Source organism: Tachyglossus aculeatus, chromosome X5, assembly GCF_015852505.1.
Source record: "Tachyglossus aculeatus isolate mTacAcu1 chromosome X5, mTacAcu1.pri, whole genome shotgun sequence".
In the NCBI taxonomy this organism is placed as follows: Eukaryota; Metazoa; Chordata; class Mammalia; order Monotremata; family Tachyglossidae; genus Tachyglossus; species Tachyglossus aculeatus.
In genome coordinates, this window is record NC_052097.1 from 8,882,254 (window position 1) to 8,895,511 (window position 13,258).

General features: G+C 42.0%; 1 protein-coding gene across 1 annotated transcript in view; it reads right to left on the bottom strand.

Moving 5' to 3' along the window:
- Positions 1–621: 621 nt before the first annotated feature.
- Positions 622–13,258, bottom strand: part of MYOZ2 (myozenin 2) — a 40,139-nt gene continuing 27,502 nt past the window's right edge. The window contains exons 4-6 of the mRNA XM_038769266.1: positions 12,997–13,126; positions 10,675–10,858; positions 622–1,025 (exon numbers count right to left, since the gene is read on the bottom strand). Of these exons, the coding sequence (XP_038625194.1) occupies positions 791–1,025; positions 10,675–10,858; positions 12,997–13,126 (549 nt within the window). The 3' untranslated portion in view covers positions 622–790. The remainder of the gene's footprint in view (positions 1,026–10,674; positions 10,859–12,996; positions 13,127–13,258) is intronic.

Genomic DNA, 13,258 nt, shown 5'->3' on the forward strand with positions numbered 1-13,258 from the left:
AAGTGCTTTGTCCACTATGTGCTTAATAACTACCATTGATTGACTGATTGCCATCAGACCTGTCCCGAAGAAGGCAAAAAGCCCACAGCTTGGTAACCAAGCTACACCTGTAGTCCTGACAGACAGGCATTGTATTTTTAAATTTATAAACAGAAAATATTTTGTAGCATACGCCTGACCTGAGTCAGATGATGATGGATGTTCCTTAGTCTATCTCAGAACTTGAAGGAAATTTGCTACAGTTAATGTCAGGAATTGGAGAAGCAGCATGTCTTAGTGGAAAGAGCAGGGGCTTAGGAGTCAAAGGACCTGGGTTGCAATCGTGATTTTTGCCATGTGTCTGCTGTGTGACATTGGGCAAATCACTCAACTTCTCTGGGCCTCAGCTGCCTCATCTGTAAAATGGGGATTAAGGCTGTGAGCCCTGTGTGGGACATGGACTGGGGCCAACCTGATTATCTTGTATCTACCCCATACTATATGTGGCCTGGCACATAGTAAGCACTTAAAAATTGTCATTAAGAAAAAAATTGCAAAGATGGGACAGTTGATTGTATATCAAATCCAGGGGAAAGGTTTAGAGAATAAAAACAAATCAAAGTATTTCCCATGAATGGTTTCCAAATTATTTTATTTCTAGTAAATCTGTCATTGAAATTCAATACTGCATCTTAGGTAATTAATGAGTCAGATTCCAACAACTAGAGAAGGAGAGTGTAAGTAGCATTTCTTGACAAATAGAATATTAAAATCATGATTGCTCCATTCAGGAGTTTGTACAGCTTTCTTTTTACAGATCTTCCGTTTCCGGGGCGGCTTTTTCCTCCGCAGGCCCAGTGGTTATGACTATGGGAATATTTTCGGATGTCCATCCCTTAGGAGTCCTGTTAAAGGACCGCCTGGAAGAAAGAGGGTTAGCAAAAGCCAGGAACCTGGGATCTGTTAGCAGGAGTAGATCAAAATCAGGAACTTTGAATTTAACCAGCTTGGATGCTTTCTCAAAACCTCCAAATGGGGTGGCCACTCTGTAGAAATAGGGGAGAGAAACAGAGGAGTTAAATGAATACTGATCCTTTTGTGTCCCAGGAAATGAAAAAAGAAAGATCTGCTAATGATTTTGAATTAGGTTGCTGTCCTCTCTTAACTCATTGATGTTATTCACTTGCTGATGCTCTCTGGCCTGAAACTCCAGAGAGTCTTGCATTTAAGGACCAAAATCCACGGTAAAATAGGAGTTGGATGATGTTTTGCTCATATTTGCACATCTCTGTCACCAAATTCACATTTGGATGATATGGGCAAGTGGAGGGGTTTGTTCCAAAGCCTAACATCCCACCCCTTTTTAAAGTAAATCAGATTCATTTTTCACAGATTCAGATTGCACTGCCCTTTTTGCAGGATATTTGCCTTCAGCCAAAGTCAGAGACCCTTATCTAGGTCTGCCTTATTTTTATTGAGATTGTTTCATTGAGAATCACCTTTTCTGAATGATCTGCATGTTGATATCTGGGTTGTAGCTGAACAGCCAGTACTACTTTAATAATAATAATAATAATGGTATTTATTAAGCACTTACTATGTGCAAAGCACTGTTCTAAGCGCTGGGGAGGTTACAGGGTCATCAGGTTTTCCCATTGGGGGCTCACAGTCTTAATCCCCATTTTACAGATGAGGGAACTGAGGCACAGAGAAGTTAAGTGACTTGCCCAAAGTCACACAGCTGACAATTGGTGGAGCTGGGATTTGAACCCATGACCTCTGACTCCAAAGCCCGAGCTCTTTCCACTGAGCCACACTGCTTCTCTTTGATATGTTGAAGAAGATTTGGAAGATTGCAGTTCTCCACCCTTCCTCAACCCCTCCTGCCCATAATTCTTAGCCATACGGCAGCTGCCTGGACATTTGAGCCGAGTCCTCATTTGTTAATCAATCAATCAATCGTATTTATTGAGCGCTTACTGTGTGCAGAGCACTGTACTAAGCACTTGGGAAGTACAAGTTGGCAACATATAGAGACAGTCCCTACCCAACAGTGGGCTCACAGTCTAAAGTTAATGAAGCAACATTAATTGGAAGTGGCATTAACGCTTTGTTACCATTTACTTCGGTGTATTCATTCAGTCTTTCCCTAAAATCTGAAAAAATTGTACCTTCCAAATGCACCTAGCCAATCACTTCAGAGACTCCAGCTCATGAATCGTGAAATATCCTTAATGACATCAGCAATAGTAATCATTCCTCTCTCATGACAGAGTGTGTCATGGTTGTAGATATACAATCTGGGCCCTGATCCATTTTGTCACTCTGACATGCTAGTGTACCAAAAAAAGTCATTTTGGGGGCTGAAGGAAACACAGGGCCAAGAGAAGGGTGCCAATGGTTGTATTAATAAAGTAGGGGTTGTAGTGCTGAGGGATTCCTAAAAGAGGAATCCAGTTAGGGAATCAGTGGGATCAATTGATGATCTTAATGTAAGTGACCCACTCAAGGAATAAAAAGGAGATCACTGAGGAACTCCAAGGACCTATGCACTAGAATCCTCACCCCCTAAACACTTGGATACTTACCCTACCCTCTCCCTCCTACTCTCCACAGCGCTTATATACTTATTTTTAAATTCTGTTGCTTCCCCCATCTGCTGAGAGAAGCAGCGTGGCTCAGTGCAAAGAGCCCGGGCTTTGGAGTCAGAGGTCATGGGTTCAAATCCCAGCTCTGCCAATTAGCAGTGTGACTTTGGGCATGTCACTTAACTTCTCTGGGCCTCAGTTCCCTCAACTGTAAAATGGGGATTAGTACAGTGAGCTCCACGTGGGACAACCTGATCACCTTGTAACCTCCCCAGTGCTTAGAACAGTGCTCTGCACATAGTAAGCACTTAATAAATGCCATCATTATTATTATTATCTGTAATATATTTTAGTGTTTGTCTGCAAGCTTCTTGAAGGCAGGGTTCACTTGTGCTATCTCTGTTGTACTCTCCTAAGAACTCAATACCACTGTATGTCTCATTGCCTCTTCTTGGAGTGAGGACTCAATATTATCAGTATTATTTGGTAGTTGTTAAGCATTGGAGTAAATACAAATTAATTGGGTCGGACACAGTCCCTGTCCCACATGAGGCTGACAGTCTGAGAAGGAGGGAGAATAGGTACTGAATTCCCATTTTACAGTTGAGGAAACTGAGGTACAGAGAAGTTAAGTGACTTGCTAAAGGTCACTAGTATAATAATAATAATAATAATAATAATAATAATAATAATGATGGTATTTATTAAGCACTTACTATGTGCCAAGCACTGTCCTAAGCACTGGAATAGATATAAGGTTATCAGGTTGTCCCACGTGGGGCTCACAGTCTTAATCCCCATTTTACAGATGAGGTAACTGGGGCACAGAGAAGTTAAGTTAAGTTAGAGAAGCAGCATGGCTCAGTGGAAAGAGCCCGGGCTTTGGAGTCAGAGGTCATGGGTTCAAATCCTAGCTCCGCCAATTTCCAGCTGTGTGACTTTGGGCAAGTCACTTAACTTCTCTGGGCCTCAGTTACCTCATCTGTAAAATGGGGATGAAGACTGTGAGCCCCCCGTGGGACAACCTGATCACCTTGTAACCTTCCCAGCGCTTAGAACAGTGCTTTGCACATAGTAAGCACTTAATAAATGCTATTATTAAGTGACTTGCCCAAAGTCACACAGCTGACGAGTGGCGGAGTCGGGATTAGAACCCACGACCTCTGACTCCCAAACCCGGGCTCCTTCCACTAAGCCACGCTGCTTCAGATTAGAACCCAGGCCCTCTGACCTCCAGGTCTGGGCTCTTTCCACTAGGCCACACTGCTACTATTGGTTCACCTGAAACTCACTGCATGTCTGAAAAATTGGTAAAATATATAATCGAAACATAGGGTCAGTGAGCCGGATCTGTGTGAGGATAAGAGTGAAAAGATCTGGACTCTTCAGTCTGGAAAGCAAAGGGGAAACTACCTCATATTCTGTCCCAGCCCAACCTCAAACTTATTAAACACAGTCACATCACAACTTTGAAGACACTTCCAAAGTAATTCCGTCTCTCATTAGCAGCAGTACTAATAGTGATGGAATTTATTCAGCAAATTCTCAGCGTCATGCACACAATGCCAATATGATGAGTGCTTGAGTAACTGGCTGTGCAAAGAGGAAGGGGAAACAAATTCTGATTTTTCACTTTTGTTCACCAAAATATTATCGACATAGTGGGTCTTAGAAAGCTGGATTCTAGAAGTTAAACTCATCTTGAATCAAGTTTAGCGCCTCTGAAAGTCCCATTTACTCTTGAAGCTTCAGTAGAATGGAATATTAACTTTACCATTGGTGGTTTAAATCTAGTGGTTTAAAAGAATTAATGCAGTTTCCAAAGGCGCCTAACTTAAAAACAAAGCATAGTTAAGGCTCTGGTAAAGGCTGGATCATGGATATTATTTAAATTCGTCCCAACAAATGAGACATTCTCTAATGGCTATCGCCTCCATACAGCATTTACAGAATGTGCTTTGATAAAATACCTTTGAATGTATGAATGAATGAATGATTGGGTTGAATGAATGGTAGAACAAAAACCCTGTAATTCATTCATTCGTATTTATTGAGCGCATACTGTGTGCAGAGCACTGTACTAATTGAAAAGCCTAATGAAGTGGTTAAAGGGTGAGATTTACTCCTGGTTCAACTCTATGGGACTTTTTCCTTAGAATTTCCCACCCACCTTTCCGGTCATTCACTGAATGCCAGAGAACACTGTGTCTCCTCTTTTACAGTTCATCTCACCAGAATGATTGACCTCGGAGGAGATGACTTACTAGGACGATGGAGGAAGACAGGAAATGATCTTCGGCATGCTGTAACAGGTCAGCTCATTACTATATACTTAATTCACCTCCAGGCTGGTGTTGGGAATAGTCAAATTAATGTAGGACAGAACTACGGGTCTATGGCCTGGAAGAAATTAGACTAGGCCTAAATGAAATTCAGATTCAAATATATGACAAAGCTCATTATATAATTCAAAACTATATTGCTACTCTGCTTCTTCAAGCCCTTGATGCTCAGTGTTATCACATGTCCCGTGAACAATGAAAACTTAGCAGGTGATAAAATACTTTTGTGGGCTGGTAGTGTTGTTGAACAGTAACGGTGATTGTTTTATTCTCTCGAACTGCCAGAAGACACAAATTTTAAATTCACAGCTCAAAATTTGATGGCTTGTGTAATTCTCTTTGCCTTAGTGTACCATATGGTAACCTAGAAATATGCGATTCTTTTGGATTTGATTCCCCTTCGGATAAATACCATCCCAAACAATTAGCATTTATATGTCTAACTGATTGCAGCATTTGGCTTCTGAATCACAGTAGTAGCAGTAATCGTCATTGTCATCGTAGTAATAATAGTAAATATGTTTATTGAGCTAGACTGTGGACTGTAAACTGTAAACTCATTTTGGGCAGGGAACGTATCTGCTGACAACTCATCATCATCATCATCAATCGTATTTATTAACAACTGTATTGTACTCCCCCAAACGCTTACTTAGTACAATGCTCTGCACATAGTAAGTGCTCAATAAATACCACTGATGCTGACTGATCATGATGAGCCCCCACAGAGCAACGCATCGTTCACAGTGCTCGGGAAAGTACGACAGATGCACGAGACCTGTTCCTGCCCACAAGGAGGTTGTAATCTATTGGGGGAGGCAGATTTATTTATTTAATCAGGACAAATTCATTGCTTCTATGGTCAATCATACCCATATATACAAAAGAGCTTAGGAAGGATACACTGTAAGCTCATTGTGGGCAGGGAGTGTGTCTGTTTATTGCTATATTTTACTCTCCCAAGACCTTGGTAGCTATGGTTAATTTTATATATACACACACACACACACACACACACACATATATATATATATATGCGAGACCTAAGGAAGGGTAGACTATAAGATAGTTGTGGGCAGGAAGTGTGTCTGTTTATTGTTGTATTGTACTCTCCCAAGACCTTAGTACAGTGCTCTGCACACAGTAAGCGCTCAATAAATATGATTGAATGAATGGTATGAATAGATATGTAAGTGCTAGAGGGGACTAATGTATTAATATAACCCGGGTTTTGAAAGCAAATCAGGGAAGAGATGCTGCGTTGATGGGATTTTTCGGAGCACTTTAACATTGTGAAGAGCTGCAGTCTGCATGATCAATGAGGGGAGGGATTTGATTTGGATTTGATTCCCCTTGGGATAAATACCATCCCATTCCAGGCAGGTGGAAGAGTGCAAGAGAGGGGCAGAGGCAGGAGACTCAAGTGGGAGGTTCGAATCAAAGGTTGGCTCCGGAGGAGCTAAGAGAATTAGCTGGTAATAGTGGGTGAACAAGGCTGATGTAGAAAATGGGTCAGCATGGCTTTGTGGTTAGAGCAGCGGGTTGGGAGTCGGAAGGACCTGGGTTCTAATCCCAGCTCTGCCACCTTTGGGCAAGTCATTTCACTCTTCTGGGCCCCAGTTCCCTCATCAGGAAAATGGGGATTAAAACTGTGAGCCCCATGTGGGACAGGGACTGTTGTGTCCAACCCAATTATCTTGTATCTACCCCAGTGCTTCGAACGGCGCCTGCCACATAGTAAGCGCTTAACAAATACCATAATAATAATAAATTGTATCTACCCCAGTGCTTAGAACAGTGCTTGGCACATCATAATAAGTGCTTAACAAGTATGATAATAACAATCAGTAGACCCTTAGAAGGGATTGAATATTGGAGACTTATTATTCCCAGAACAAAGCCTGACTCTTATTTCGGGATTCAATCGAGGAAGGATTGCCACCTGACCCTGAATTCCATGTTTGCATTGCTTTGGAGTCAGTAAGTGCCCCCATTTCCCCAATGCTGCTGTTTTCCCTTCCTGAGGCCAGTGATTTCCCTTGGCTGTGGACACGTTCTCCCTTCCTTAAACCAGTGGGCGTTACCATTGCCCAGTTTGCTGCTTTTTTCCCTGCCAGGAAGACTGCTTCCTATTTACTTGTTTGTTTGGAGTGTCTGGTGGCCTGGCTCAATGAAACCTTTAACAAACAGAAATGTTACAAGCACGTACAAGTGAGAGGCCCCCCTTGATTGATTTCAAAAGCTTCTCAAAGTAGTTCCAAGTTTCAGCCAAAATTAATGGAGCAAGAAATTCCAGTGAAAGTTTCAGGATGTTAGCCCCTTGTGCCAAAAACTTTATACCTCTCCACCTCCCACGCATTTATTATTCTTGAGAACTGAAGTCATTTTTCTTCCGCTTTGATTTGAAGGCAGTTTCAGACTATTGAGACAAGTCATTTGACTTTTTGAAAATCAAGTTGTTTTTCTCATACCAATTGGGGATAACCATCCTTGAAAAGTTAGTGTGATTGAAAAGATTTTTATGTTGCTGATTAGAGAAGCATAAATAAATACAAAGCGTACTATTGAATTAGATCCTTAATGAGCACTTCAAGATTCTTTGGTAATGAGTTATTAGACTAACGAAAAAAGTAGAAACATAAATCTGCATTAGGCTAATGGGGGGCTAGGCCGGATTCGTGAGTGGGATTTGGAAGCTGAGCCTCTGGATTGCTGGGTGATTTGGAGATAGTTCTCAACTTCTCTGTGCTACATTACATACTTCTCCTAAATGGGGAAAATAAATTGTCCTACCTAACAGACATTTTGAGGATTTTCTTTTTGAAGAGGCCTTTGGAGCAGCATAGCCCACTGGCTAGAGCATGGGCTTGGGAGTCCGAAGGTCCTGGTTTCTAATCCCTGCTCTACCACTTGTCTGCTGTGTGACGTTGGGCAAGTCACTTAACTTCTCTGGGCCTCGGTTGCCTCGTCTGTAAAATGGGGATAAAGACTGTGAGCCCCATGTAGGACAGGGACTGTGTACAACCTGATTTGCTTCTATTCACCTCAGCACTTAGTACAGTGCCTGGAACATAGTAAGCTCTTCACAAATGCCACAGTTATTGTTGTTATTATTACTGTTATTATATGCAGTGAAGGTCTAATTCATTTATAGCCAAATTGTTCAGGGTTGGGAATGATCTGTATTTATGAAAATTGGGCTATGGAAACTGAATCTTTATTCAGCCCATAAGTCAATTGTTTTTATTGAGCACTTACTATGGGCAGGGCACTGTACGAAGATCTTGGGAGAGTACAGTATAACAGAATTAGCAGATATGCTCCCTGCCCATAACAAGCTTACAGTCTAGAGGATCCATGGAGCCTCCTGGGAATCTCTGGTTGTTTGCGGTTGTCACAGGTCAAAGATCTGGCTCTCTTATCCAGCATACCCGGTGCTTACTATGTGTCAACCACTGTTCTAGGTGCTGGGGTAGATACAAGTTAATCAGGTTGGACACAGTCCCTGTCCCACATGGGGCTCACAGACTTAATCCCCACTTTGCAGTGACGTAACTGAAACCCAGAGAAGTGACTTGCCTAAGGTCACACAGCAGAAAACTGGTGGAGCCGGGATTAGAACTCAAGTTCTTCTGGCTTCCAAGCCTGCTGCTAGTGATCTAGACTGTGAGCCCACTGTTGGGTAGGGACTGTCTCTATATGTTGCCAACTTGTACTTCCCAAGCACTTAGTACAGTGCTCTGCACACAGTAAGCGCTCAATAAATACGATTGATTGATTGATTGATTGATTGATTGATTGATCTATCCACTAGGCCATGCTGCTTCTCAGCGTGGCTCTGGAAAGTTGCACATGCCCCTGTCCTTGCCCTGGCACAGAAAAAGGAAAACAGATGTGCACCTTTACCCAGGCCTGTCTTTTATTTGCTTGTCTGTGGGATGCCTTCAAGGCCCTACCTCTCTTCAAGGCCCTACTGAGAGCTCACCTCCTCCAGGAGGCCTTCCCAGACTGAGCGCCTTCCTTCCTCTCCCCCTCGTCCCCCTCTCCATCCCCCCATCTTACCTCCTTCCCTTCCCCACAGCACCTGTATATATGTATATATGTTTGTACATATTTATTACTCTATTTATTTATTTATTTATTTTATTTGTACATATCTATTCAATTTTATTTTATTTTGTTGGTATGTTTGGTTTTGTTCTCTGTCTCCCCCTTTTAGACTGTGAGCCCACTGTTGGGTAGGGACTGTCTCTATATGTTGCCAATTTGTACTTCCCAAGCGCTTAGTACAGTGCTCTGCACATAGTAAGCGCTCAATAAATACGATTGATGATGATGATGATGATGCCACTGTTGGAGCGTAGCTAGAGGAGCCAAAGATCTCCAGGGAACCTCCCCCGCACTTCAAGGAGATAAAAGATTGGGGACAGGGGCTGGCATGTGGGGCATGCATTCTCTAGACCTATCACATCATAAGTGCTTAACAAATAGCATAAAAAGTGTTCTCTTGCCCTTGACAAGAAGCTACTCTTTTACCCAGAAGCTTCCCTTCTAGTTTTCCAAGTACAGCATTGCGTGTTCGTGTTTCCACTGGACTGCATATGGGGAAGACTTTTTTAAGTAGGCAGGCTGGGTTGAGCCTTATTTATTTCCACAAGCTCTTAAGGAGTGAATTATTGTAGATGGAAATCATGGGGAAGTTTGGAAAGAATGAAAATGTGCATCAACTCTCAAGGAAATTAAAAGGGAGAATTAGAGGAAATCCATGCCCATTGTATGCACTGCTTATGTAATGTCAATTTGGCCGTTTCTGTAGAAGACTTATTTTTTTCTGTGTGCGTACGTGTGCTGGGACATTGGATGGTGTGTCCCTTTTCCAGAAAGTTACGTTGGGTTTGGCCCATGGCCTGTTTAAATGTGTTAGAATCCTTGCTCTTTGGAGCACTCCACCCAAATCAGCTTTCAAATAGCAGCTGCCTTGAATGATATTAAGTTGAGGTCAGTGGTTAGTAATGGCACCATGTATGCCAGTTTTTCAATTTCAGCCAATGGATTTGAAGGTCTTTTTAAAGCACTCTGCTAGACTGTCAGCTCTTCAAGAGCAGGGATCATGTCTTCTAATACAATTGTATTCTCCCAAGTGCTTGGAACAGTGCTTTGCGCACAGTAGATGTTCAGTAAATACTTTTGGTTAATAGACTGAAGCAGCATGGCCTAGTAGAAAGTGTACATACAGGCTTGGGAGTCAGACGATCTGGGTTCTAATCATGGCTCCACCACTTACCTGCTGTGTGACCTTAGGCAAGTCACTTAACTTCTTTGTGCCTCAGTTCCCTCATCTGCAAAATGGGGATTCAAACCTGTTCTCCCTCCTTCTTAGACTGTGAGTCCCAAGTGGGACCTGATTATCTTGTATCTCCCCAGTGCTTAGTACAGTGCCTGGCACCTAGTAAGCACTTAACAAAAATTGCTATTATTATCAACGAGTTGATGAGTGAAATTCTAGGGATTGTGGTACTGAATGATATCTACCGTAATCTTTCCCTCACTGTTTTATAGAAGAGCTCCAGGTAAACTCCTTTCATGCCCATTTTAGTACATTGTTCCCTCTCTTCATACCTTTTTGTCTAAAGTTTGGTACTGTGTCGCCTCCTAAGGTCATTTCAGCCTTAAAAGTGTTTTCCAGTTGAGGATTCCATTCTCTCCAGTCTCATGAAAAGAATTTGCATTGCATGCCAACATCTCATCCAGGAGAGCTGAATTACCTGTTGAAGCTCCTGTAGTCTGGCAGGTCTGCCTTGCCTTCAGGCTTAAAAAGTTTAGGGTATAAAGCCTCCAAGAGTTCTGGATCATCTCTAATGGCCTGTTCCCAGGGAGACTGATAGTATTTAGGTACGGATGTGGTATTGAATCTCTCCGGAGGAATTTCTTTCAGCGGTCCAGAATAGCCTTTGGAAAATAAAACAAGGAGAAAGGAACACAGAAATGGCTGAGGGTTGCTATGCTTTAACTAAAATTGTTTTGTGCTGGCAATTTTTCATGCAAGAATAGACTTGGGAGATATCCATTCTGTTTACGGTTCCCTGGGAAATCCACTCCTTTGAAGTATTAGAAATCATTGCAAAAGATGAAGTATTTGTTTCTTCAAACTCGAAGGAATTCTCTTAAAAATGAAAACAAAATAAAAGTATTTTAGGTTAAAGTAAGTTCCTAAAAGACCTTTTCCAGATCACAGGCAGAGGAATCACAAATCGGTTGTCCCGTTTCAGCTTGGGGAGCTAATTGCACGGAAAGTAATTGTACCTCGTTAGCCTGGGCACTGAAAATTGGAACCATATAGAAGCAGCATGGCCTAATGGGAAGAGCATGAGCCTGAGAATCACAGGACCTTGGTCCTTATCCTGGCTTTGCCACTTGTCTCTGAAGTTGAGGGGCAAGTCACTTATCTTCTCCATGCCTCAGTTCCCTCATCTGCACAATTGGGGTTCAATACCTGGTCTCCCTCCTATTTAGACTGTGAGCCCTTATGTGGGACCTGATTATCTTGTATTTACCCCAGCACCTAATACAGTGCTTGACATGTAGTAAGCGTTTAACAAATACCCCAATTATTATTATTATTATTATTATAAACAGCTTTGACCTTCGATGGTATTAAGGAGGACATTTGGATGCAAAAACAATATTAGCAGCTTGGACACTGGGACAGTCCATTCGGGGACAAAGTTAGTCAATTGCATCTGGACAAATTCCCCTACACTTTCTCTCTCCTTACCAAACAAACAAACAAACCAGAAGAGAAAAATTGGTAAAATGATTCCAAACAAGGAATTGAAGTTCAGGTGTCAAGCTTGAGGCTACTTCAAGAATGCCTTTTAAAAAGTTGTCTCTGTTCCATGGCATTTGTTATTTCACAAATTTGTCAATGTAAAATGGGCCAAACCCTATTAAAGACTGAATTCTCCACAACTGTCCTCTCAAAGCAAATAATCCTGGACACACCAGTACATTTCCTCTCTTAGATACTGCAAGAATATCTCTGTCATTGGAAGGAAGTAAAAAGCACCTGACTTTTTCATATATATGTTCCTTTGGCTTTTAGAGAGGTAATTTAAAATTATACAAATATGGAGGATAGTGTTCTCATAGAGAATGCATATCATTAGTAAATCAGTTTTTGTTAAATCATTTTAACTGCTTATAAACATAAATAAGAAACACACAGATGCAAATGTAAAATTTAAATTAAAAGTATGTCTCCTTTAGGATGTTTACATCAGTTCAATTAATAATAATAATAATAATGGCATTTGTTAAGTGCTTACTATGTACAAAGCTCTGTTCTAAGCACTGGAAAATGATCAGGTTGTACCATGTGGGGCTCGCAGTCTTAATCCCCATTTTACAGATGGGTAACTGAGGCCCAGAGAAGTTAAGTGACTTGTCCAAAGTCACACAGCTGACAAGTGGTGGAGCCGGGATTAGAACCTGTGACCTCTGACTCCCAAGCCCGGGCTCTTTCCACTAAGCCATGCGGCTTCTCAATTCTTTGCAGGCAGCCACTTATGGGTAGGGAATGTGTTTAACTATATTGGATTGTGTTCTCCACGCACTTAGAATAGTTCTCCGCAGACCGTAAAGTGCTCAATAAATACCATCGATTGATCAATTAAGTAAATATCCATATTGGCATGCCCTCGATCAGCTTCCCGAGTAGACCCAGACACTAGCTATAGGCTACTTCATTATGCTAAAGTCTAACTCTCTTTGAGGCTTTAATCTTCCAACTCCCATGATCTATTATTGCTGTTTTAGCCATAACTTTGGAAGATTTTTGGAGGTGGGGGCACACCACTGAGTTTTAAAAGTATAGAAAATTAGAAAGGACAGACCAAGATCGAAAAAAACATAGGAAACGTCACGATGAATATCAGTTGCTTTATATGCACGTCCTGGGCCCGGTTCCAGGCAGGAGTCTTTGTTTCTCGGCCTAAGGTTTCAGATGAGAGAGGCTGCATCGTTGGATTAGGCTAGGGTTTGGGGCTAAGTAGCTCTGGGGTTCCATTCTCATGTTTTTTTCTTTTTACCTGGAGCAATGCTGTCTGGGTTTGCAGGGTTCCTTGGGTCAGGCGAATTAGGAGGTGTCTGAGGGGCGTGCTGGGAACCAGCCTCCACGTTGCTACTTTCCAACTTCCCGTTCAGCTGGGCCCCACTGTGCTGCATTGGAACAAAAGCAAAGTCACTGAAAATCCATCACCATCGTTCAATGATCCTTTACGTGATGTGTCATTCGCTGAATCCCTTTTACAGAACCGAACGTGGTCTTGGTTTTGCTGATGGGTGCTGACT